Source organism: Octopus bimaculoides, chromosome 14 (genome assembly GCF_046866305.1).
Source record: "Octopus bimaculoides isolate indiv1 chromosome 14, ASM4686630v1, whole genome shotgun sequence".
NCBI lineage: Eukaryota > Metazoa > Mollusca > Cephalopoda > Octopoda > Octopodidae > Octopus > Octopus bimaculoides.
The window spans coordinates 52,576,787-52,603,830 of record NC_142941.1 but is presented as its reverse complement, the minus strand read 5'-3'; the positions used below and the strand labels follow the sequence as shown (position 1 = coordinate 52,603,830).

General features: G+C 37.3%; 1 protein-coding gene across 1 annotated transcript; it reads left to right on the top strand.

The window, feature by feature from the left end:
• Positions 1–9,527: 9,527 nt before the first annotated feature.
• On the top strand, positions 9,528–26,212 carry LOC106872318 (procathepsin L). The gene is made up of 8 exons (XM_014919263.3): positions 9,528–9,671; positions 18,373–18,519; positions 19,321–19,426; positions 20,263–20,418; positions 21,892–22,015; positions 22,840–22,940; positions 24,050–24,333; positions 25,166–26,212. Exons 2-8 carry the CDS (start codon positions 18,374–18,376, stop codon positions 25,263–25,265), a joined length of 1,017 nt encoding a protein of 338 aa, XP_014774749.1. The 5' UTR covers positions 9,528–9,671; position 18,373; the 3' UTR covers positions 25,266–26,212.
• Positions 26,213–27,044: the final 832 nt, after the last annotated feature.

Sequence of the window (27,044 nt, the reverse complement as noted above, 5' to 3'; positions counted from 1 at the left end):
AAATGCAATAGCTAACTTAATGTTAATATAATTAATAGACAGAGCATAAAAGAAAAACAAATAATGAAGTGTAATTAATTATGATAATTAGAAATAACAATACAGTGAAACCAAAAAACCCCAATACAGCCATCATCATCATCATCACCATCATCATCATCATCATCATCATCATCATCATCGTCACCATCACCATCACCATCATCTTCATCATTGTCGTCATCATTGTCATCGTCGTCATCATCATTATCATCATTCAGTGGCAGCAGTAGCAGCATCGTCATCGTCATCACTTCCACCACTGCAACCACCGCCACCACCACCACCACCACCACATAGGCTTCTTTCAGTCTCCTTCTAAAATCCACTCTCAAGGTATAGGTCTGCTTGAGGCTATAATAGAAGAAATTTGCCCAAGGTGCCATGCAGTGGGTCTCACCCAGAAACCATGAGGTTGGGAAGCAAACTTCATATCACATAGACATACCTGTAATGAGTTGTAGAAAACAGGATTTTCTTTTAGAGAGTCAGAAATTTAAAGACACACTCATGGGGGAAAAAAAAACAGTAGTTAAGTTATTTTTAACATACTGAAGGCCATGTGAAACTTTCCAAGGTTGCTTTCGGTACAGAGAACGCTGGGTGTCAGACTTGAAGAAGTGAAGGTAAAATTAATTGTAACACTAAAGAATAAAAATCTTTAGTGTTAATGAAAATAATTCTCTGAAGGGGCAAGGAAAAGCCTACTTCACTCAATGGGTACCAAGATCTAAGAATGTCTAATCTAATGGGTACCAAGATCTGAAAATGCCTAATGTCATTAGTTTTGTGTTGGCTATGGAGGTTGACTTTGCCTTTCATCCTTTTGGGGTTGATAAATTAAGTACCAGTGAAACACTGGGGTTGATAAAATCAACTAGTCCCCCCACAAATTTCAGGCCTTGTGCCTTTAGTAGAAAGGATTATTATTATTAAAATGGTGAGCTGGCAAAATTGTTCTGAGTTCAAATTCCGCCGAGGTTGACTTTGCTTTTCATCCTTTCGGGGTCGATAAATTAAGTACCAGTTGCATACTGGGGTCGATCTAATCAACTGGCCCCTCCCCCAAAATTTCAGGTCTTGTGCCTAGAATAGAAAAGATTATTATTATTATTTTTATTATTAATAATATCAAGGTTGTAAGCTGGCAGAACTGTTAGCATGCTGGGTGAAATGCTTAGCGGTATTTCATCTGTTTTCACATTCTGAGTTCAAATTCCGCTGAGGTCGACTTTGACTTTCATTCTTTCAGGGTCGATAAAATAAGTACCAGTTGAGTACTGGGGAGGGGAGGGGTCGATGTAATTCACTAGTCTTTTCCCACCAAATTTCAGACCTTGTTCCTACAACAGAAAGGGTTATTAGTTGTGTATGTGTGTATGTATGTGTGTGCGTGTGTGTCTGTCTGAAAGCATGTGTGTGTGTGTGTGTGTCTGAAGGCATATGTATGCGTATGTGTGTGTGTGTGTGTGTGTGTCTGAAGGCATATGTATGCGTATGTGTGTGTGTGTGTGTGTGTTCATGTGTATGGCTGAAGGCATGTGTGTGTATGTGTGTGCATGTGTGTGTGCATGTGTCCATGTATGTGTCTGAAGGCATTGTGCGCATGTGTATGTGTGTGTGTGTGTGTGTGTGTGCACGTGTCTGAAGGCATGTGTGTGTGCGTGTGTGAATAGAACATACAGTGATAAAGAGAAGTTAAGTTAATAACAGGGAACTTTAAAAATGCTAATTAGAAATAATTGTTTGAGGAAGAATAAAATATCAACCACTGGTTTATATTAGTTATGTGCTATTTATTAACTGCAAGGGCAGAAGAATAAACATACATTTACATTTATACTTCTGCTTTGCGATTACATTGTTTGAGGTTCAATTATATGGTGTGGCATCTTGGGTAAATGTCTTCAATCATAACTTTGGTGTGTGAGTGATATAGGTAAGAGAAAACGGCATGAAAGTTTGTTGTTTGTGTGTGCCTAGATATATTGTGTATGTATTGATAGGAAGGTGAGTGTATATGTGTATATACAAGGTTGTCCTGAAAAGTTTCTGGCTTTAAAGGTACCACGAAAGGCCTGGCTTGAGGCCCAACCTGCCGAGTTCTTTTACAGGGCTTAGAAAAACTGAAGGACTGCTGTAATAAGTGTGTGAATCTGAGAGGGGAATATGCTGAATAAAATCATAATTAACTGATCCTCTTGTATTTCCTTTTACCCAAAGCCAGGGACTTTTCATCACCCATTTGCATATATATATATATATATATATATATGGAGGGGTATTGAAAAGCTCCTAGCTTTAAAGGTATCACAAAAAGCCTAGCTGGAGGCTCAACCTTTTGAATTCTTTTATCAGGCTTAGAAAAACTGAAGGACTGCTGCAATAAGTGTGTGAATTTGTGAGGGGAATATGTTGAATAAAATCATAATTAACTGATCCTCTTGTATTTTCTTTTACCCAAAGCCAGGAACTTTTCAGCACCCCCTCATGGGTGTGTGTGTGTATTCTTTTACGTATATATATATTTACATACATACATACATGCATGCATACATACATACATACATACATGCATGCATGCATACATACATATGTATATGTAAGTATGATGGGAGGAGGCAAGTCAATTACATTGTATTTTGACCCCAGTACTTAACTGGTACTTTACTTTCTTGACCCCAGAGGGATGGAAGGCAAAGTTTATCCCAGTGGGATTTCAATTATAAAGAATTTTGAAGAATATAGGTGCAAGGGTGGCTGTGTGGTAAGAAGCTGGCAGAAACGTTAGCACGCCGGGCGAAATGCTTAGCGGTATTTCGTCTGCCGTTATGTTCTGAGTTCAAATTCCGCCGAGGTCGATAAATTAAGTACCAGTTACGCACTGGGGTCGATGTAATCGACTTGACCCCTTTGTCTGTCCTTGTTTGTCCCCTCTATGTTTAGCCCCTTGTGGGCAATAAAAAATAAGAAGCTTGCTTTCCAACCAGATGGTTCCAAGTTTAGTTCCACTGCATGAGAAAGTGAGAGCATCCGGAGAATCCATTGTGCAGACAATTTCCACATGAACAAATGGTCGTGAATGATTTTTTTCCATGGATCCTACATTCATCTTCATTTCTTGGGCTAGTTGCAGAATAGTTTTATGGCGCTCCTCCAAAATGACAGCTTCCACTTTATGGATGATGTCATCATCAATGGCAGAATGTGATCATCCAGGAATAGGAGTAGTTTCTACCGATGCCCGACCACATTTGAACTGGCGATGCCAGTGCTTGACTATGTCGTATGATGGTACATCATCACCATAAACTTCTTTGATCCCATCAAAAGTCTCTTTTGGTGTACAAGCTTTCAAGTATAAGAACCTGATCACTGATCTGCATTCAACTGCCTCCATTATAACACCTTAGTCCACTTCAGCAGCTGTAAAAGACAAACGAATACTAGTGGAAAGCTGCAATTTACAATGTGACATGTAGAGACATGTATGATTATACCTGTACAAGTTCTGTTTCCTGCAATAATCAGAATTTGATCTGGGGAAATCTTTAATGAACACTCCTCGTATCAGATAGAAGACACTTGGTATTGTAGTGAGAGCTAGAATTGAAACCTCACAACCCTGATAGCTGGGTCCAGACCACACTTGAGTCAGGCAAAGTGCCCTGATCACTGACCGAACAGCTTGCAGGAAATATCATGCCCTGATCACAGAACACAATTGAATTTTCCGTGATTATAAAAAGGCATTATAAAAGCAAAATCATGCCAAGATCAACTGCAGAGGTTGAGAGAGCTACCAGAGAACACAAATCTTCACCTCTTGCCAAAGCAAACAAGAGAGCATGGCCCAGGATAGCAGAAGCAACTAGTTCTTACAATGTCGAGTTTTCTTTTGATGAATTTCAGCCAAGAGTGAAAAAGATTTCTTTAGTAATGTTAGGCAGACTTTTCTTATCTGTTCTGTTCATGATTTAATTACAGCCAAATTCAATTTTAGCCACGTACATACCTTAATGGTGACTATCAGAAAAAATAAAAAGCTTTGTGTATAATTGTTCATTTAATGTAATTACCTAAATAACAGATAAATTTATTTCAACTATGAACTCGTTTGATTTGTTTTGGGATCACACATAGCTAACTAACAACATTCAACCATGACCCACACAACAAGTTCTAAAATATCAAGTTGAAGATATGAAGACTGCGATGGAAGATGGGAACACATGGCATGGAAGAGTTGCATTCGTCCAGGCAAGTTGTCTTACTGGATAGAATAGATTTAGATTTGTTTCCATTACAAAAGAAGAAAATGTGTCAGTGGTATGGCCAAGGTACAAATACAATTTTAATTAAACTAATTTATATTTGCAAGAACAATTCAAAGCAGGAAATATAAATAACCATTCCATATTGACTTAAATTCAACTTTGACCTGAATTTTACGATCAGAAGATCGTAAAAACAGATCAGAAACTACAAGTGTTTTGTTTGTTTAAATTTTCAGAGCTTGGTCAGGCCTTCGTTTGGACTCAAAGGTTGCGAAAGTATAAACGACTAACTTTATTTATTTTTTAAATAATTGGTTCTCAATAACACTTTAAACAATTGGTTGCTAAAAAACAAAAATTAAGGTAAAATCTGAAACCTAGTAAAAACTCTATTGACTGATTGTTTTGGCAATAATTAGTTGACAAGAGAGCTCACACATGAGTTTGACGAGTAGAATGGCTGAAAGCTACGAACAATAATATATTGTACATGAACAATTGGTGAGTTGGTAAGAGTTGTTACTGTTGAAGAAAATGCTTTGCGGTGGTCGCGTGATATGTTAAAAGATGGAAGGATGTGACACAAGAGTTGAGAATGAGTGACTCCTCTTGATTGTAAGACATAGAAGTAAGGCAAGGCTTCAGTGGCAGACTGTAGTTTGTGGGGTCAAAGCTGAACCTGGCTCCCACGCCATTGTATTGTCTCATTGTTTTGTATATTGTAACCCCCCTTTATGTTGGCCTCTGGTATGCAATAAAAAAAATCATTACTTTCAAGTCTTTCGTTCTTCCAGTGTTGTTGATAAAGTAACAGTCTAATATTGAGGTCAAATCTATCTCTCTGGAAGAAATTAACTGCATTCAGAACCGGGGACGGAGAGAGGGAGAGAGAGAGAGAGATGAGCTCCACTCCTATGACTTCATCGGGGCTTGTGACCTTACTCCATCACACCCATACGCCTGTAAGGGGAAGAAAGAGAAAGTGATGTTATTGCTTTAGTGTATGTGAGAGAAAAAAAAGGCTTACTGCTACTATAAATTGAACAACTGACTGCTCAGAGAAGCAGGATATTTTAAATATATACTAGCAGAGACACCTGACCTTGTTCAGGATTAAGATGGCATAGTCTTTTTTTTATTGTTTTACTTGTTTCAGTCATGTGGCTGCGGCCATGCTGGAGCACTGCATTTGGTCGAAAAAAATCAACCACATGATTTATTCTTTGTAAGCCTAGAACATATTCTATCAGGGTTTTTTGCCGAACTGCTAAGATATGGAAACGTCAACATAACAACATCGGTTGTCAAGCAATCGGTCGTCAAGCAATGTAACACACACACACACACACACACACACACACACACAAACACACACACACACACGCACACGCACACAAATATATATATACACACACACATACATATACATATATATACGCATATATACATATATATACATATATATACATATATATACGTATACATATATGTATACATATATATATACATAAATATATACACATATATATATATATACACACATAAATATATATACACATAAATATATATATATATATATATATATATATATTCATTGCTACGATTTGGTCACCAATGCATGTATTAAATTTAAAATGTAAAAATAGGGGATGGTCAGTGGGGCCCCAATAAGGCAGCCCTTAAAAAATAGACCTCCTTAGGACATTCGCTGGGATTAGGGGAGTTGTTGGTTTGAGTCTTGTTGTCCTTGCACCAATGGTCAAGGAGTTAAAAAAAACATAAAAATGTAATGGACAGAGAAGCAACACTCAAATTTGTTATAAGATTTGATAGATATGTATATTCTCCTCTCTCTCACTCTTTCTTTCTGTTTGTCTGTTTGTATATATGTATATAGTATTACACAATCATCTTGAATTACATGCCTATACACACACACACACACCTGTAAATGAGTGAGTATGTGGGGCACAACTATTATCAGCTTGTATGCACAGCTTTTAGTAAACAACATTCTCAGTCACGAATCTATGAACCAGCCATCTGCTATGTTAAACTCATCAACAACATTGTTAGTGAAGTGTATTAATTCCTGAGCAGCCAACCTAAAACGCACAGCAACAAAGCCTTACCATGAACCATCTGCTTTCAATGGTACACAAATGTAAATATATTTATTAAACTCTTTTACCTTTTTATGCTGGAGGAACTGCTCGGAAAGGTTTTAGTCGAACAAATTGACCGACCCCCCCCCCCCCCCCACCATCAATATTTTCTATTTTGGTGGGGAAGTGGGGCTGGTACTTATTCAATCACTTGCTTTTTGACGAACTGCTAAATACCGGGACGTAAGCAAACCAAAACCGGTTGCCAAGCAGTGATGGGGAAGCAACCACATGCACGCACGCACACACACACATTTGGCAAAATACTTAGTGATATTTCGTCTGTTTTTACATTCTCTGTTCAAATTCTGCCGAGGTTGACTTTGCCTTTCATCCTTTCGGAGTCCTTTATAAAAACTTCTTTCAAAATTCTAATTCTGTTTTTCACACATTAACTTGTGTGGGTTGAACTATCAATAATTCAAGAAAGAAACCAAGCTGATTCTTGTAATACACACCAATTCACATTGGTGTGTTGTGATCTTGAGCAAAACACTCCCTCTCATGTTGCTCTATGATCACTTTGGCATCTGACATGTAGTACGTTGTGCACCCATACAGGCAATGTCATTTGATGGTAAGTTGTCCAACAAGAAATTGTGGAAACGTCTTTCTCGGACTTGAAGACTTTCGGGCCGGTACTTATGGACGACTTCCAGAAATCCCTGGCTTGACAGTGCTACTGGGGAGCATTGCTGGTTCGGAATAAACTCTACAGGCATGGAAGTGCCATCAGCAGGGCTTGCTCATGATGTGCGCAGAGTGACGATACCGTTCTGCACACCTTCGTGCAGTGCCTGAGCATTGTTGACTGGTGGGTTTATGTTGAACACCTGCTGTTGTGTGTTGGACAGATGTAGCTATTGGCTGAGTCCATCGTGAACATCGCCCAGCCGCCCTCTTTGGCTGGGAAGGGCAGGCAGTGTTTCTTTGTCTGGTGGCCAAAGCGAAAGAGGTTGTATGGTGGACCAGGCTGAAAGGGCTGAAGACAGACACTTTCCTCTTTGGCCAAGACCTCATCAACTTTTTCAAGTTCCACTAGAAAAGGGAAGTGAGATTAGAGAAGGAAGTGCTGCCCACCAGCAATTTTGTCAAAAAGATGGGTAAATGTAGCGCAGTTTCAGGCCTTGCGTCTATAGAAGAAAGGATTATTATTAGCATTAAATTCCAACAAGTTCGACTTTGCTTCTCATCCTTTCAGGGTAGATGAAAATAAGTACCAGCTGAACACTGGGTCGATTTAATGGACTAACTCCTCCCCCAAAATTTCAGGCCTTGTGCCTGTAGTAGAAAGGATTATGCATGTATGTATGTATGTATGTATGTACAAAGGCTTTATTTTCTGGGTTCAAATTCCGCTGAGGTCGATTTCGTTTTTCATCCTTTCGGGGTCAATAAAATAAGAACCGGTTGAGCGCGGCGGGGTCGATGTAATCGACTGGCTTTTTCCTAAAAATTTCAAGCGTTGTGCCTGTCGTAGAAGGGATTATGTATTTGTGCATTGTTTGGAATAGTTAATCAACTTATAGAATTTTTTTAAAAACGGTGGGACGTTTCTAGTGAAACACAAAAAAAGTTTATGGAAAGTAAACTTTGCTAATGTTGATTTCAATGGGACTCCAAGTTGCGATTTGAACAACATACCCAGCCAGTCTATTAATTGAGTGTGTGTGCAATGTATGTGTGTGTGTGTGTGTGTGTGCGTGTGCGTGTGTGTACGGAGTGACGAAATATCTGATGAGTCACCCATCTGAATGATCGTTTGTTTACAATGAAAATTGCCTTTGTATCGGGTAGCCTTTCTCTCGTCTGTACCTCACTAAAACTTTATAATTTACACACACACACACACACACACAAACAAACAAACACACACTCACTCACATATGACCTAACTGAAATATATTCTAGAAGACATATATATGCCTACAGACAGACGTACAGTCAGTCATACAGACAGATAGACAGCCAAACAAATATTTAGACAGACAGACAGATAGATAGATAGATAGATAGATAGATAGATAGATAGATAGATAGATAGATAGACAGGCAGACAGACAGAGAGATAGACAGACAGATAGACAGACAGACAGACAGACAGAAAGATAGATAGATAGATAGATAGAGAATAGTGTCTTTATTATTTCCTTTTCTTAAAAATAAAATATACTGCGTCTATTGTGTATTTTTTCTTTCTCGTTTGTATCCCCAAACTTTACATGAGGTGACGATGGGGGTAAAAGTACTGCATTGTATCAATCTATTAACACACACACAATTAATATAATTGTTGGTTATGGCCGGTCAAGGAGCAATAACTATTATTGCCGCCCCTAAAGGTTTTACAATGTGCTTCTTTCTTTTCGACTCATGAACAACTGACCGATACATACATACATACATTCATATATACATACATCGATATATACATGCATGAATGTATGTAAGTATATATGTATATGTGTGCGCGCGCGTGTAACTTATAAGTAGTAGATGGTCACGCCAATAGTCAGTCTTTGAATCACTTTGTAATTTCTGGCGAATAATAATGATTTATTTATTAACCACAAGGGGTCTTATTCATATTTTGAAGTATATTATACTTAGAGAGCGAGAGAGAGAGAGAGACGTGTGTATGTTCATGTGACAATGAGCGACATGTAATATATATAATTTCCTAATTCAAAATAAAAAAAAAATATGGGGAAAAGACAAAAAGCAAAAGAATCTTTGAACTACTTAAAACAAAACCTACAGTTTGCCCTTATAATTATTATTATTTTTTTTAAGTGTAATACAATTACTTTCTCATTTATTATATTAATTTGCTTCCGTCCAAATTCCTTTCCGATTCGAACAGTTTATTGAAGTAATCATCATCATCATCGCGTTATTATTTTTTGTTTGTTCTTTGATGTTTCAGCGCACATGTTCATGGTCACAGTCATGTGTCATGTGACGTCACTAATCACGGGACTTAACGCAACAGACAACCCTCACATGACTTCGCTACATTTATATAAATATATCCACCCATTCTCTTATACTTACTTCCAGCATTTAATCTGAATAGTTGTTCATTTCTTTAACACCGATAAAACAAACCCCTAAAAGCTAAGGGTGAGATCTGATAATCTGCTGTTAATCTCAAACCTCGAATTTGTGTTGAAATATTTTTTTGTTTCAAGTAAGTGTTAATTATATCAATGGATTTTTAACGAATTTTCTTTTGTTAATATAATTTCTTTTTTACGAATTTTTATTCATATATTTAAATAATATGTTAATGTACATTTTTTTTTATTAGAAACTTATTTTATTAATGTTAACTTTTTTTTGACCCAAGCCAGCTCCCGATCTAGCAAGGACCTACCAGTAAAAACGTTTTCCTACCATGATCATCCTATATAATTTATTTTACTCAACATAAGCTTATCTGAGACTACATTATCAAATGTATCCTCTCCTTTTATTAACCTGGATCAAATATATCTTCCCCCCCCCCCTATGTTAACATGGTAAATGCGTCCAAGATATGAGGGACGTTTGGCTACTATTTCTACCAGGATATTTGACACTGTTTATTATAATATTATAATTTTTCTTTGTGATTTTCTGAGTTTAAAATCTGTCGAGATTATTTTTGCTTCTCAAACCTTCCCTGATCAATATAAGGTATAAGTGCCAGTCAAGTGCGATAAAATATATGGCCTTGTCTCTGCCTGTGTTTTTATAAGCAATTATTTTTTTGCTACTGTAGTAAAAGGTCAGTGACATGTTGGGGGGTGATTAAGTTTATTTGTTAATTAACTTGATTAGCAAACAGTTACAAATGTCATCGCATACTTATTTTATCTTTGTTTTCTTACAGCAAAGAAATATATCATTTTCCATTTTATTAATAATAAAATCGGCGTAGATAAACAAACAAAAAACAAAGAAGGGGTTAATTAAAAACAATTTTTTTTTTCGTTACTATATATGGGCTTAACTACTAATTGGTTCCTCGTCCCCAGCATTTCTTTCCTAAATTCTGTATATACATAATTGTAACCTACATTCTCAGAAACGTATCTGCAAAATTTCATTTAAAAATATGCTTATTTCAAAAAAGTTACGAGTTAATAACGACAGTGGGTCACTTAATAATTTGCATCTGTGTATATATATATTTCTTCAACTGTCTGATCTTTTATTTCTTGATTAAGTTAGTGTCTGAAGTTTAGATCTTTGTTATTATTATTATTATTATTATTGTTATGTACTACTGAAACGTTTTGAAACCTGTAGATGTGTTCAAGTGTTTGTATTTGTCAATACGTTTCTTCTGCTGTTTCTCTGTGGTTGGTTCTTTGTCAGAATGTGAAATCTTTATTTATGGCTGACGACATCATTGTGCCAAATAACAAGAACGTTGCATAATGTTGTTTTAGCATTACTGCTAGAGATAAATTTATGTAAATACGAATTAAACATTTACTGCTTTCTTTTTTCCCCCATTTGTTTCTTATTCCTTATCTTGGGCCGTGATCTTGGTTTATGTATTTATATTTTATCGTTCCTTCTATGATATATATACCTAATTATAATGGAATTCTCGATAAGAGTGGTAGGAACTATCTTTGTTTTATTAAGGATTTTTTTCTTTCTATTAAATAATAATTTTGCCAATAATATGCACAAAGTAATATATTTAAGGGGTAGGGGTCAGTCGATTAAATCGGTTCCAGTACTTGACCGATGGGGAAAGAAATTCCCATTGTTTGAAACACAGTAATACCCCATAAGGTAGTGATGGCCCCCGGGAGAAGAAAAACTGATGTCAATTGTTACGAGGTTCGACCTCAAAATGTAATGAGATGCAACTAAATAAATATAGCAGGGCCTTTTATACCGACTAATTAAACGCTGGACTAAAATTACTTCAGCTTTTTTTCACCCAGTCCGGGATCGATTAAAATATATACTTCAGCGAAATTATATATCTTTTATATCCTTCCGTGCAAATCTTTGGCCTTTATCAACATTAAAAGAATTATTATTGCTTCACCTAAGTTTATTGGTTTATAATTATATGTCACAAATGTTCACCATAAACCCGAGTAACAAGTTAATTACGTCATTGAGATGTCATAACTATTTAAAATCCACAAACAGTTTCATTTTGTAGTTAGCATAATAGCACCAGTAAAAATATCAGTCTGTCTTAATTGAATAAGTGTTGGTGTCTGTGACCTTATCCTACCGTACTTCAGTGTCTGATGTGAAAAAAAAAATAGTGGCATGTGATATGGATAGTATTATATAAGTTTCTAATTTAGGCATAAGGCCAGCAATTTTGAGGACGAGTGGCTAGTTGATACTATCAATTTCATTACTTGACTGATATTTTGATATATCGACTCTCAGAAGGATGAATGGCAAAGTTGAACTCGGAACGTTAATAGACAGGAACAAATACCGTAAGGCATTTGTTTCCGACGATGTATTTCTGCCAACTCATCGCTATATGATATTACTTCATAATAAAACAAAAGTGAATGTAATAAACCTTTTAAAAGGCTGAGGTTGTAAGAAAAAGCAAATGTTTTTCGCTGGTAAAAGGTCTGTCTCAAAGCGCCAGACTGGAACTTCTCTGACAACGAGGGCGACCGATTGACAGTCATTCGACCGTAGGATAGATTGCTTTGCGGCAATCGTGTCAACTCTACGCTCCGAGTTCAAATCCCGCCGAGGTCAACTTTGTCGTTCATCCTTTCGAGGTAAATAAATAGGGTGCCAGTCCTGTACTGAGATCCAGTTTTCTCTTTCTCTCCCTTTTTGTTTCCGTCTGGCTGCGGTCGAACCAGGAAATGGATGGGCTCTGCCGGGTGTCAAAAGGCCTCAAGGCATGCTGTGTTTCAGCTCGGTGCCCCTACAACTCTACTAACGAGTTGAGATCCTATCGTAAGGCATTACCATACCTGATGGCTCCACCTTGCCAACGTTCCCTTAATCGCACCTGGGATTTTGGCACATTATTGTAATCTTCGATACTTTCCAAAGACCAGAGGGTCATTGTTGGGATGTCTTTGATCATGAGCGTGCTGGTCTAACTTTGGTCTAGGATCAAATCACTATGTATTATAGAGTAGTGGTTGATCACAGTTGACCCCTTAACCATCACCACCCCCACCTTGGAATCTTTATCTTTTGAAGACGAGAAGGTGTATTCGAGGGAGTTTGGGTCTGGTATTTTTAGCGGGTTGATCTGCGGAGTGTGTTTAAGTGAAGAATGTTTTTTATCACCACCAGAGTACGGGCTGGTGTCTTTTTATTTATTTAAAATATTTCTCTCTTTTTCTTATCAAGTATGATTTTTTATTTAACGTGTCTGAGACTTGTATGGACGGTCACCCAGCAAGTAGGCAAGCAGGCAATCTGTCCGAGATCTTGAACTGATGTTAAAAATAACAACAACAAAAAAAGACTCATTATACACGAAGGGTTTCCGATAATAATAGCCGGTTGATGACATTAAGCAGAAGACTTGACATTGTCTTGGACGTATTCGGGAGCGTCAGATTTTGATAATGGCCATTTGGTAACATTATCTGTGGTTATGTGACTTCCAGTATGTATAATTGTATTGCTAGTCTCTAATTTTCTGTAGTCTAGGTATGATGGCATAACTATACTTTGGTTTCTTCATGTCTCTCTGGAAATCGAAATAGCTGGTAATAGGAAGGGCCTTAGAAAACCTACCTCTACAAATTCCGATAATCAATCGTTTTTGGTCTTGGAGAATTAAAAGTATTTGCTCAGCAAGTTCCTTATAAATTTTTTATTTCTTTAATGTTTATTTATTTGCAACTGAACAGTGAAAAATACTGTCGCACACTCAGTAACTTATATATACATTCATAAATTATGTGTGTGGGTTGGTGTGTGTGTCACTGTTCAACTGCAAAAAATACACATCAAAGAAATAAAAAAATTATACGGAACTTGCCGAACAAATAATTTTAGTTCTCCGAGACCAAAAACGATTGATTGCCTAGATTCCGTCTAACCCATGCAAGCATGGGAAAGCGGACGTTAACACAATGATGGCTCACTTTTTAATTACTGTAAATTATCTTAATTCATAATCACCTACATTGTTGTTAGAAATTTGGCTTATATGTTATAATCTCTACTTAGAAAAAGAATTTCTTTTTTTCAATTTGGCGATAAGCATCTTCAGTTAATACTTATTTTAAATATAAACATATGTGCTGATGTGTCAGTTGTTTTGTGTGGCTTGTAGCTTAAATTATATAGGAAATTAAATTTTAAAAATGCGATCAATACAGACTGTAAAATACACTATATTTAATTCACCATATATAAAGGTGGGGTGATCAAAACCGCTGCTAACATATGTTAATATCATTAGCACGGCATTTCGTTCGTCTTGATGTCCTGAGTTCAAATTCCGCCGAAGACGACTTTGCCATTCATCCTTTCGAGATCGATGAAATAAATATCAGTTGAGGACTGTGGTCGATGTGAACAACTTATCCCCATCACACGAAATTGCTGGCCTTGTGCCAAAATTTGAAATCAATATTTAAAACGGTATTTGTTAATTTGATATGCTAATCTCCGATATTGCCATAAAATTTTTTTTTCATTCTGAATGCTATAAAATTAAAGTATGATGTATGTTTATAGATATATAGTTTTAGTTTGTTTTAACCTAGACACTTAAGGGAATACAGCCTTTTATTCAGGCATACTTATGAACATTTGTTAAGGGCATAACTACAGATATTCCTTAAGTAGTGTCTGCTTTCTAACCTCTCCACTTCAGTGTTAATAATAATAATAAAGAAAAAAATTTTTAAACCGGACTTGTTAATTCTTAAGTACATTTTTCCGGCAGCATATCAAGTTTCTTCCCTTCATACTACAATTCCAGCACATTTCCCACTTTCAAGTCTGAAGTATTTTCCTGTTCATTCAAGAAGCTTTATTTTATTTTGCTGTGATTTTGGCTCCGCATTGTGAACCAATAATACAGTTAACCTCATTCTACACTCTATGGTATGTGTGGGTTTGCAAGGTTTATTAATATTTAGGTGTTATACATTTAAAAAAAAATTTCTGTGCTATACTGCTTGTATTTCAAAGCATAAAATTTTCGGGGTTGTGTTGACGTGGTGGATGATGATGATGTTTATATATTTTAAAAAAATGACTAACTTGCAGGTGGAAGCTCTTCGATTCAAACTGTATAGAATCAGTTCACTGTTGCTGGGCAACCATTTCCTGCTACTTAGACTTGTCTGTTTGTTAATACTATGTCTACAATAGATGTTGCACACACACTTGCGGTCGTTGTCGTTTAAGGTCCACATTCCATGCTGGCATGTGTTGGACTGTTTGACTGGGATGCCCTTCCTAACGCTAACCACTCTGAGAGTGTAGTGGGTGTTTTTACGTGCCGCCGGCACGGGAGCCAGTCAAGCGGCACTGGCATCGGCCACGCTCGAATGGTGCTTTTTATATATATATATATATATATATACATATATATATATATATATATATAATGTCCCCAGGTTGATCAAAACCTTGTGAATGGATTTGATTGACAGGAACTAAACGAAACCTGCCATATATGTGTACGTTTGTTTCTTTGTCTCGGCGTCACATGATAGTTGGAAGTGAGTGTCACTATCGTACGAATGGTGCTGCTCGTTTACAGTTTTAGACGATGTGCTCTTTCAGTTTCCGTTTACCAAACCCACTCACAAGTCTTAGTCAGCCTGGTACTGTAGTAGAACACTTGGCAAAAGTACCAAGTAGTGGGACTGAACTGGAAACCTTGTGGATAGGAAGCAACCTCCTCAATCTCACAGCTGCATCTGTACACATTTATTTATCCTCCAAATCCGTTTTCCATGCTAGCATGGATTGGACAGTTTGACTGAGGTCTGGAGAGCCAGCAGCTGCACCAGGCTCCAATCTGATTTGGCAAGGTTTCTACAGCTGGATGCCCATCCTAATGCCAACCACTCCGAGAGTGGAGTGGGTGCTTTTTATGAGCCACCAGCATGGGAGCCAGTCAGGCGGCACTGGTGTCGGCTTTTTAAGTACCACCAGCATGGGTACCAGTGAGGTGGCACTGGCATCGGCCACGCTTGAATGGTGCTGTTTACGTGCCACCGGCTCGGATGCTAATCAGGCAGCACTGGCATTGGCCACAACTATGATTTCACTTGGTTTAGCAGGTCTTCACAAGCATGGCATATTGCCCAATGTTTAAAGGGTGCTTTTAAATGGAACATTTATGCGACACTGGCATCAGCCTTGGCCACAATCTTACTTGGCTTGCCGGGTCTTCTCAAGCACAGCATATCTCCAAAGATCTCTGTCTCTTTGTCATTGCCTCTATGAGGCCCTACGTTCAAAGGTCGTGCTTCACTACCTCGTCCCATGTCTTCCTGGGTTTACCTCTTCTACAGGTTCCCCCCACTGTTTGGGTGTGACACTTCTTCACACAGCTGTCCTCATCCATATGCAACACATGACCATACCAGTGCAACCATCTCTCTTGCACACCACGTCTATTGTTGTTTCCATACACTTATTAGTCAGTATCGAATCTGAACAGGCACATACAATTAGGGCTCAAGGTTGACTAGAAGCCTACAACCAACAAAAAGCAACAACCTCATAGCTGTATAATTATGATTGACTACTACAGGCTGTTTATCAATTGAGCATGTACAAACTTAAAAGGATAACACAATTGACCTGCAAAACAACTGTTATCAGTTTAAATCCTGACATTTATGTCTTTAAACATGATGTTACATAAGTATTTATTTCCATCCTCCTTATGATCTGTACTTTTATTGTAACATCGTGTTTAACTCTTTAACATTTAAACCGGTCACATCCAGCCCAGATATTCTACCAGTTTTATATTCAAACTGATCAGATTCAGATCCAGCTTCTCACACTTATCCTACAATGCCATTTAGAAATAAACAATCACATCATAAAAATCTCGCAGCTGTGAGATATCTTTTATCTTCTGTTACTTGCCCCAGCCAAATGACTGGGACCATGCTGGGGCACTGTCCTGAAGGGTTTTTAGTTGAACAAATCAACTCCAGGACTCAATTTCTTTAAGCCTATTACTTATTCTCTCGGACTCTTTTGCTGAACTGCTAAGTTATGGGGACTTAATTGCTTTGCTTTAATGGTTAATCCTTGTTGTCGTTTTAATCTACATTGTTAATCCATTAGAAATTATCCCTGTCTATTTAAACGCTCTATCTTCTCTCACTACTCCTCACTTATATCAGATTTTATACAAAATAAACACTTTACCCAATCCTTCCTAATTACAACTTTTTGGGGCTTCTTTGGTTCCCATCAACCTTCCATGTTCTAGCAAAGCATCGGTCTCTTTCTGTTTGTGTGGAATTGTAAGTAGATAAAACGGGCTCCTTTTATAAACCTGATAATTCTTTTTATTAACCCGATTTACATCAAGAAATGAAATTCCCTCTTCATTGATCACACACTCTTAATCCACTGCAGGTGTTTTAATGTTGAACCTATTCCTTTAGTGGTATGACTGAGGAGTGGTGGCAGTGATGTCACTGCTGGTAGTCAGAAATTTTATCTTTTGTTAGCATATTTCTGTTGACAAACACTGCCTTCAATTCTTAAAATAATGATGAATTTAATGTCTTTATCAAACTGGTGTTTGAGACATAAATGAAAATGAAATTTTGATAGGAAGTTCTAATTTAGATCATTTAAAACCGCAAGTTTAGATCACAGATCCAGGGCCATCTCAGGTAGGATGGTATCAAGAGTTTATACCTTGAATGTTGTTTTTTCTTTCCTTTTTTTTTTTTTTTTTTTTTTTTTTTCTTCTTCTGGGGACAAAAATGGCTACAGAAGTGGAATAAACTACTTTCACCTGTGAAGGGGTTTTGTCGAAAGCCTTGGCCTTCTCTTCTTCCTCTTCATCATTCAGTGTTTCAAATCCGAGTTTTTGTCCTCCACATCAGTGCTTCTTAAACTATCAAACTATCTGATATGGAATACTGGCAGATTTTTTTTTTTTTTTTTTTTTTTTTTTTTACCTTTTCCAATGTGCCAGGGACTGGTAATATTTCTTAGTAATATTAATTTATTCCGGAAACAATATATATAATGAATATAATGAAAGTTGTCAATTTTTTTTGTCTTCTATTTATTTTGTAAACAAATGATACAGTATTACATAAGCTGATAAGTTGTTTACTGCAGTGCATAAGGCAAAATTACTGAAATTCTGCTACCGTTTTTCTTTCTTTTCTGGATATTTGCCACGTACTGGCAGCTGATGGGTCACAGACCACCACTCTGAGTAGCACTGCTCTACATGTCTTTTAATCTTTATAAAAAATTTTCATTCAGAATTAAAGTATTATGAAAGTCACTCAGCAACAAAAAAGCCAATGTGTCATTCCATTCATCATAGTCACATGATCAGATAAGCAATTGTAAAAAAAGAAAAAGTTTTAGAAGGCAATGTTTGAACAAATGTATAAAGACTGTTGTCCTTCAACAATATTTGCTTGTGTGCTGTTGAGTAAATATATTCTATATTTTTTACTAGTATTCTATTATGTTAGAATAACATTCTATTATTATTTCAGTCATGAGACTAATGCTATGTTGGGATACGACTCTCAAAGGTTTTTTTAAGGTCAATTATATTGTTTCCAGAAATAATTTCAATCCGTTTATCTTATCAATTGCCTACAAGCTGAGTTTTTGTTTTGTTTGTTTGTTTAATTGCCACGGTGATATATTTGCTGTATTTTAAAAATATTTTTTGAATTTCTTTCTTTCAGAATGTTTAACTTTCTGGCAATTCTCTTGGTGGCTACATGCGTTGTTGCATATCCATTTGACACTAGCTCGTATTTGGATGATGAATGGGCCATATTCAAAAACGCATTTAATAAAATTTACGAAACAGAATCCGAGGAGTACTTCAGGTAAATATTTTCCATTTGTGTCCTTATGGGCCCTTTTCATCATGTTGTACTGTTACTCCCTACACATTTTTTTTCTCTCTCCATTTTGTTTTCCTCTTAATCCTTTCTGTTGAAGAGCATATGCTCGAAACATCAAAGACTTTTCCATTCTTCTTGAGTGTTAAACTAACACGGCTGCTTCTTGTTCCTTCACCTGTCTTTGTCTTTTGTTTTCTGTAAATCTGAACTATATATATATATATATATATATATATATATATATATATATATACGGCAGGCTTCTTTCAGTTTCCAGCTACCAAATCCACTCACAAGGCTTTGGTCAGCCTGAGACTATAATAGAAGACACTTGCCCAAGGTGTCATGCAGTGGGATTGAACCAGGAACCATGTGGTTGGGAAGCAAGCTTCTTACCACACAGCCACTCTTATGCAAATATTTGGTGTGCATCATCATCATCATCATTGTCGTTGTTCTGTGATTACTTCCATGCTTGCATGTATCGGACAGATTATCAGGGTGTCCAAGTCACCTATTTGTTAGGGGCTATTGTTATTTTAGACTGGTGCCCAACCACTTTACATTGTGTATTGTGTGCATTTTTTTTTTTTTTTTTTTTTTTTTTCTACACCAGCGTAAGAGAAGTTGAGTAGAACTTAACGCTTTAACATTCAGATTTTGATGTTGTGATTATTCTTAGAGTGACACTGTCGAATAGATGTGAGAGGTGTTGGTTGGTTTTTATTCTGTTTTGGAAATCTTATTAACTGAATTGACTAATTTACTTTTTGATCTTTGCAGGCGACTTGTCTGGGAAAAGAACCATTTGTTTGTTTTGGCACACAATTCGGCTGCCAAACAAAAGAAAGTTCACTTTACTGTAGCCATGAACAAATATGGTGACCGTGTAAGTAAATTTCAGGAATTCTTCATAATTTTAATAATTGTTTAATGTCACTCCAGGGTGCAGTTGTAAGAATTTAGAATGACATTGTAGGATAGGTGTGAGAGGCCAAATCAGGCCAGTTTGAGTATGAAACAAATTGACTATTTGGGCTGGATATGACTGGTTTAAATACTAAACAGTTAAAATAAAAGCAGATTAATTCAGAGGAAATATGGTAACGAAAAGGTTTAGCTAGCATTTCAAGCATAAATTAACATGAAATTTTGAAGATTTCAGGTGGGTTGTTGTCAGGTTCTTATTTTATGCATCCATCTTAATTCTTTGTTAGATAAATTACCGATTTTAAAAAATTTTGCTGGTTAATTTTTAATTTTTCAAACTTACTAGTGCATGGCTCTAGTCCTTACAGAATCTTAAAAATTGGCCATTTTAACATTATAAAGTCTAAAACTCCTTCAAAATCAATTCACTTCATCATCGTTTAACATCAGCCTTTTATGCTGGCATGAGTTGGTCGGTTTGAAAGGAGCTGGCCAGACTCCAGTTGTTTATTATGGCATGGTTTCTACAGCTGGATGCCATTCCTAATGCCAACCACTTCACAAGGTGTGCTGGGCACGTTTAGACAATACTGGCACCTGTAAAGGACGGGCCTGTATGTGTGAATGACTGATTTTGCCACCCACTAAAAATCTTACTGGTTAACAAAATCAGTTCTTTTAAATGATATCATTTAAAAGAACTAATTTTCATCTTTGTTTATGTGCAAAAGCTGCCAATTTTCATCACTCTGGTTCTTTTTTATTATCCTTAATTACTTTTCATCTTTCCAACAGACTCAGAAGGAATTCCGTGAAACAATGAATGGTTATAAAGGTTCCAGCAAAACCAATTTGAAAAGTGCCTCAGTTGATTCTGATGACGCCTTAGTTTATTTGCCAAAGACAGTTGATTGGAGGAATGAAGGTTATGTAACTCCTGTGAAAGACCAGGTAAGATCCTATCAACATTGTTGTACAATGTGAATTCTGTAAATGCAAGTGTATGACAGTACGTATATGTCCCTCCATGACAGTGTGTATCTGCAGAGTTCTTGATTGGAAACTTATATTCAACAAAATGACAGTATCTGGTGCTGTTGATTTTTACAAGACAAGTGCCTGTGCCAAACTAACTGCATCTGGTCTAGTCTGTGAATGATTGACAATAAAAAAATTAAAAAATCTCATCATAGTTATGAACTCTCAGCTAAATGAAATACACACAGTGTTAGATCAAGATCTCTTGGAGAATCCTGATTCACAGCAGTGCTGAAAAAAAAAACGTCAGACATCTTCATGATCACAATGGTTATCATCATCATTGTTGTATATACTCCAGCTAAGATTAGCAATAGTATGGGGCTATGCACTGTAACAGCGCATCCCTGCATCCATCATTTAATTTGTAGTTCCTCCCTACTCCTGGCGGATGACACATTTGCACGACTCAGACAACAACCTTCCAATCTTTGGCTCTGTTTGGGTGGTCGTTACTGGTGAGGGTTTTAATAGGTCGGAGTTCAAATCTCATCTTGCCCTCTTTCAGTTACCTTTTCTGACATGCAGTGGAAATGTTGGCTCTATTCTTTGAGGATGCCGGTTCCTCCACAGCAATAGAGCAACGTAAAATGAAGTGTTTTGCTCAAGAACACAATGTCACCCAGTCCAAGAATCAGACCCATGATCTGGCAATCATGGGTACAACACCCAAACTACTAATCCATGCACTTTCACAGTTTTGAGTGGAGTGACTGGTTGGGACTCTGTGTGGCCCATGTAGTTAATTTTGAAACCAGGTTATCCCCTCTATACTTCTTGTACCCCCCCCCCCCCCCACTGTCCCTTGTAGATAGGCCCAATACATGTCTAACACCATTTGTTTTTCTCTCTCTCAATCTATCTTTCTCAAACTTCCTCTCCTGAAATGGTCAAGTATCTCCTCTATAGTAAGACAACTTTCTTGCTCCCTCTGTTACACTCTTTCTTGTCTGGCTCACAGCTACTTCCCTCGATTCTACTCTCTCTCTCTCTCTCTCTCATCTAAGAAGTCTTTGTCTTTGTCCACCCTGCTGGTACCACGTAAAACGCACCCAGTACACCTTGTAAAGTGGTTGGCATTTGGAAGGGTATCCAGCCATAGAAACCATGCCAAAAGCAGGTAAATGAAGCCATGTGTGGCTCTCTGGCTTTTGCTAGCTCTTGTCAAACCATCCAACCCATGCCAGCATGGAAAACAGACGTTCAATGATGATAATGGTTGATTAGTTAATCCAGTGACTCACCAGTCTTTGCCTTGTTGATGCTATAATGATAGTATTTGGTGCTTGTTGTGGTTGTGTACATCCATACCTATTTGCTTTCCAAATCTTGAAAGTATTGCCTTAACATAATCAATATTCCTTCTTTTGTTTCTTTCTATTCTAGAAAGAATGTGGTTCTTGCTATGCCTTTTCTTCAACTGGATCCTTAGAAGGTCAACACTTCAAGAAAACAGGACGATTGGTTTCACTCTCTGAGCAGAATATTGTTGACTGTTCTGGCCCAGAAGGTAATAAACAATTAACATTATGATCTCCAGTTTTAGCAACACTGATTGCCTTACAATTAACTCCCAATCTCATCAATTTTTCCATATATTTCTATTTTTATTATTAAAGCAGCAAGCTGGCAGAATCATTAGCATGCTGGACAAAATGCTTTGTAGTATTTTGGCTGTCAATACATTCTGAGTTCAAATTCTGCCGAGGTCGACTTTGCCTTTCATCCTTTTGGGGCCGATAAATTAAGTACCAGTGAAACAATGGGGTTGATATAATTGATTAGTTCCCTCCCGCTGCCAAATTTCAGGCCTTGTGCCTATAGTAGAAAGGATTATTATTATTATGCTTTCCATTCTAAGTGCAAGACTTAGAAGGAGGGGGCGATGACATTGGCCCTAGTGTTCAACTGGTATTTATTTTCATCGACCTGGAAAGGAAGGTCAACCTCTGCAGAATTTGAACTCCAGATGTAAGGACAATGAAATGCCACTAAGCATTTTGTCTGTGTAGCATGCTAACAATTCTGCCAGATTGTCACCTTTGCCTTAATAATAATAATAATAATAATAATAATAATAATGATGATGCAGGACTGGACCATTCCTTCTGCTCCAGGTGAATGAGGTTTTAGCCAAAGAGCAAAATGTCTGTCCTCAGTCCTTTCATTCATGTCCACCATACAAATGCTTTCACTATCGTCATCTTCCAAGGAAAAGAGAAAAAAAAAAAAGTCTACCTGATCTTCTCAACCAAAGGAAGGCAGCAAGACAGTTTCTTTGTTTCTTACCATTGTCTCAGTCTTTGACATTTTCTTATTTCTGTATTCTTTCAGGTAATAATGGATGCAATGGTGGTTTGATGGATCAAGCTTTTCAATATATTGAGGAAAATGGTGGCATTGATACGGAGGCAGCTTATCCTTATGAAGCTGTTGTAAGTGTTTCAAATTAATCTTTCTGGAATATTCTGTCATTGATAATCACTCATTTTGTAACTGTTGTTGTTGTTGTTGTTGTTGTTGTCAGTATCCACCCATGTACAGTTGTAGAGCTGGGCACTAACAATAATAATTTTGTTTTTATCTCAATGTCATTGTGTCATCATCATCATTTAATATCCGTTTTTGATGATGATTATGATGATGACACAAAAACTACTACTACTAGTAGTAGTAGTAGTAGTAGCAGTAGCAGCTTTAATAAAACCTATGGAACAATTAATCAAAATTAGCAAGAGAATATGGTTGTACAAATGCATGTCCCTCTCTCTCTCTCTCTCTCTCTACACACACACACACACACACACACACACACACACACACACACACACACACACACACACACACACACACACATATATACACATGCACACACATCTATCATCATTTAGCATCCATTGTCCATGCTGGCATGGGTTGTATGGTTTGACCAGGGCTGGAAGGCTGCACCAGACACCAGTCTGATATGGTATGGTTTCTACGGATGGATGCCCTTCCTAACGCCAACCACTCTGACAGTGTAATGGGTGCCATTTGCAGGACACCTGTATCTGCCACGACTGTGATTTTACTTGGTTTGATGGGTCTTCTTCTCTAGCACGACATAAAGCCAAATGTTTCGGCCATTGCCTACATGAGGCTCAACACTCGGAAGGAGCTTTTCACGTGCCACCAGCATCAGCCACTTTGCCTCCATGAAGCCCAACGTTTGAAAGGTTTTTTTTTACATGCCACTGTCATGGGTGCCAGCTCTGTGACACCAGCATCATATATAATAATGTGTGTGCATGCACTTGCCCAAGGTGCCATATAATGGGTCCATACCCAACAATCTTGTGGTTGGGAAACAAACTTCTTACCACACAGCAATATCTATACTTAACATTTTAAACATTTTTCAGACTTTGTATATAGGGCAATTTGTATTAAAAAAATTGAAAAAAAACCAAAAGATAAACTGTAAGGTATATAATTTTAAATAAATATAAATAAACTGCATTCTTTCATTAGTGTGTTTCATTGAAATTCTATATTGTTATTGCAGACCAAGGAATGCCGTTTTGTCAAAAATGGTACTGGTGCTACTGATATCGGATTTCACGATATTGAATCTGGCAGTGAATATCAATTGCAGAAAGCTGTATCTCACGTTGGTCCAATTTCTGTTGCCATCGATGCTAGTGATGTGCGATTCCGCTTTTACAAAGAAGGTGTTTATTACAATTCTGAATGCAGTGATGAAAACCTTGACCACGGTGTTCTAGTTGTTGGTTATGGAGTCGATGAAAAAGATGAATCGGTCACTGATTACTGGTTAGTTAAAAACAGGTATGTCTATCAAATTTTATTGTTTGTATTTTATTCTTTTTATTTTATTTTTTATGTTGTGGTTGGCACTCCGTCGCTTACGACGTCGAGGGCTCCAGTTGATCCGATCAACGGAACAGCCTGCTCATGAAATTAACGTGCAAGTGGCTGAGCACTCCACAGACACATGTACCCTTAACGTAGTTCTCGGGGATATTCAGCGTGACACAGTGTGACAAGGCTGGCCCCTTTGAAATACAGACACAACAGAAACAGGAAGTAAGAGTGAGAGAAAGTTGTGGTGAAAGAGTACAGCAGGGTTTGCCACCATCCCCTGCCGGAGCCTCGTGGACCTTTAGGTGTTTTCGCTCAATAAACACTCACAACGCCCGGTCTGGGAATCGAAACCGCGATCCTATGACCGCGAGTCCGCTGCCCTAACCACTAGGCCATTGCACCTCCACTTTATTTTTTTTTTTATAAAGGAAGTTCAAAAGAATTGTGTTTGTATATATCACTGATGAATTATATTTGTGTTGTTTGGCTCCAGTCAGCCTTCGTTGATAAGACATTCCAACCACAACCAGCTGTTTTGTGTAATTTTTCAAATTTTTAAACTATGTATAGGACCATACAATTCAATGTGGTCTCTCTCTCTTCTCTTCAAAAGAATCGGCTGAGTAAGAAAATTTAGCCGCCACTTCTAGCACATAAATGCTTAGCTGTACCTGTGTCTCTTCTTTTTTTGTGTAAACAACTTTTTTGTTTTGTTCTGTTTCTTTACTCCATCTTTGTTATATTTTCTTAAAAATTTATTTTGATCTTTATTTTTCTTTTTTTTTTTTTTTTACAGTTGGGGAGAATCTTGGGGTGAAGAAGGTTACATCAAGATGGCACGTAACATGGACAATAATTGTGGAATTGCAACAAAAGCCAGTTATCCTCTTGTGTAAAAGAGACGACTGTTTTTAAGTACACACTCACATTCACACATGCATGTATACACACACGCACACACACACACACACACACACACACACTAGTCAGGATTGGTAGAGTATCAGAAAAAAATACCTTGTGGTACTTCTGGTTATCACTCTTTTACACCTGAGTTTTCACACACACATACAGAGTAAAGCATTGGACAAAATGATGCCCTTGCATTTCGTCATCATTCTTTTACCATTCTGGGTTCCTAACTTGTGTAGAAAAGAAATGGATTTGTAGATATGCACCTATACAAACACACTATTGGTGGAATATCAGAAAAAACCCCTATTTTGGTTTTTTTATTGTGACCTTGTTATAGCGTGTGTGTGCGTATATGGGTGCCTATATTCAAATCCTTTCTCGGATCAACTTTTCCTTTCTTTCATCGTTCCTTCCATGGGACCAGTATCATTTGTACCTGTATACAATTTGCACCTGCGTGAAAATACTGGAGTTGATGTAATCGACTGCACTTTGTTAAGATGTCACCCCCCCAGCATGGCTACAAGACCATCGAGTGAAACCAGGAAAATAACTTAGGAAATCACATAAGTATACAGAATACCCTCATCACAGAATCAGATAGTAGGGATGTAAAAAAAAACAACAAAAAACAAACAAGTAAACAATAGTGCAACAACAATAAAAACCAAGGACAAACACTCACTACTTAAAAGCCATGATTTTTTTTTTTGTAGTTTTTGCATTTGAAACTGAGCTGTGTGAGATTTAGATAATGACAAAACATTTTCTTTTTAAACCCAAACAATTATTCCAGTGTATAGAATTTCCTGATAAATATGAATCTTATAGTTTGTTGGAATGTGATTTCTATTTTTATATTTAACTTTCGTTCTTTTTGAACTTGTCCATTTTACTTTTTTTAATAAAAATAAAACTTAAAAAGATATTCAAGATGTTTTCTTTTTTCTTTTTCTCAATTTCTTTTTCCATTCTCACCCTCACTATCTTCTGTGAGTCTCTTGTACAACAATCAGGTGTCACTAACTGTGGCACATGACATACGCAGTCTCTCTCCTGTACATGCTTACATCTTCTGTCCACCCGCACTCCCATTTCTTCTTCCCCCATTCACTTCTCACCCAGATGTAACATCACTATTTTTATTCCTTCCCAACTCTACCCTGATCACATGCCCCCCACACACACACTCTTCTAAAGTGTAAATTGCCATGTGGCCCCTTTATAGCAGGAAGCCTATTCTGATCCGGCCCCTTTTCTCTTTCTTTAATCCCTCATCTCCTGTCTCTCTCAAGCCTTGTAAGTGATATGGCAACCCCACTAGTGTTGGTGGCATGCAGAAAGCACCTAGTAGACGCTGTAAAGTGTAAAATGGTTAGCATTAGGAAGGGCATTCAGCTGTAGAAACCATGTTGTAGTAGACAGTGGAGCACAATGCAGTCTTTTGGGTCATTGTGCCGATGCCAGCAGGAAACAAGACTTTTAACCATATGGTTAGAAAGCTAACCTTTAGTCCATACAGTTATGCCTACATCTATCAAATCCATACTTTTACTAAGACTGAAGAAGTTTTGAGATTATTTCTAACAGTTCCAGTGTCATTTATTATAAATATATACTTTACCCGATCGTGACAAAAGTAATTTGAAGGTCAACATTTTCCCGTAGTTAAGCTTAGTCAAGACAATTCAGTCGGCACACATTCTGTATCCTTGTTGATTGCTACAATCTCAGATAACTTCTGCACAGTAATTACCACA

Coding starts and splice junctions, on each gene's coding strand:
- LOC106872318 (XM_014919263.3), top strand. CDS start 18,374: ATGTTTAACTTTCTGGCAATTCTCTTGGTGGCTACATGCGTTGTTGCA. Junction 18,520..19,320: donor GAATCCGAGGAGTACTTCAG/GTAAATATTTTC, acceptor TGATCTTTGCAG/GCGACTTGTCTGGGAAAAGA. Junction 24,334..25,165: donor TACTGGTTAGTTAAAAACAG/GTATGTCTATCA, acceptor TTTTTTTTACAG/TTGGGGAGAATCTTGGGGTG.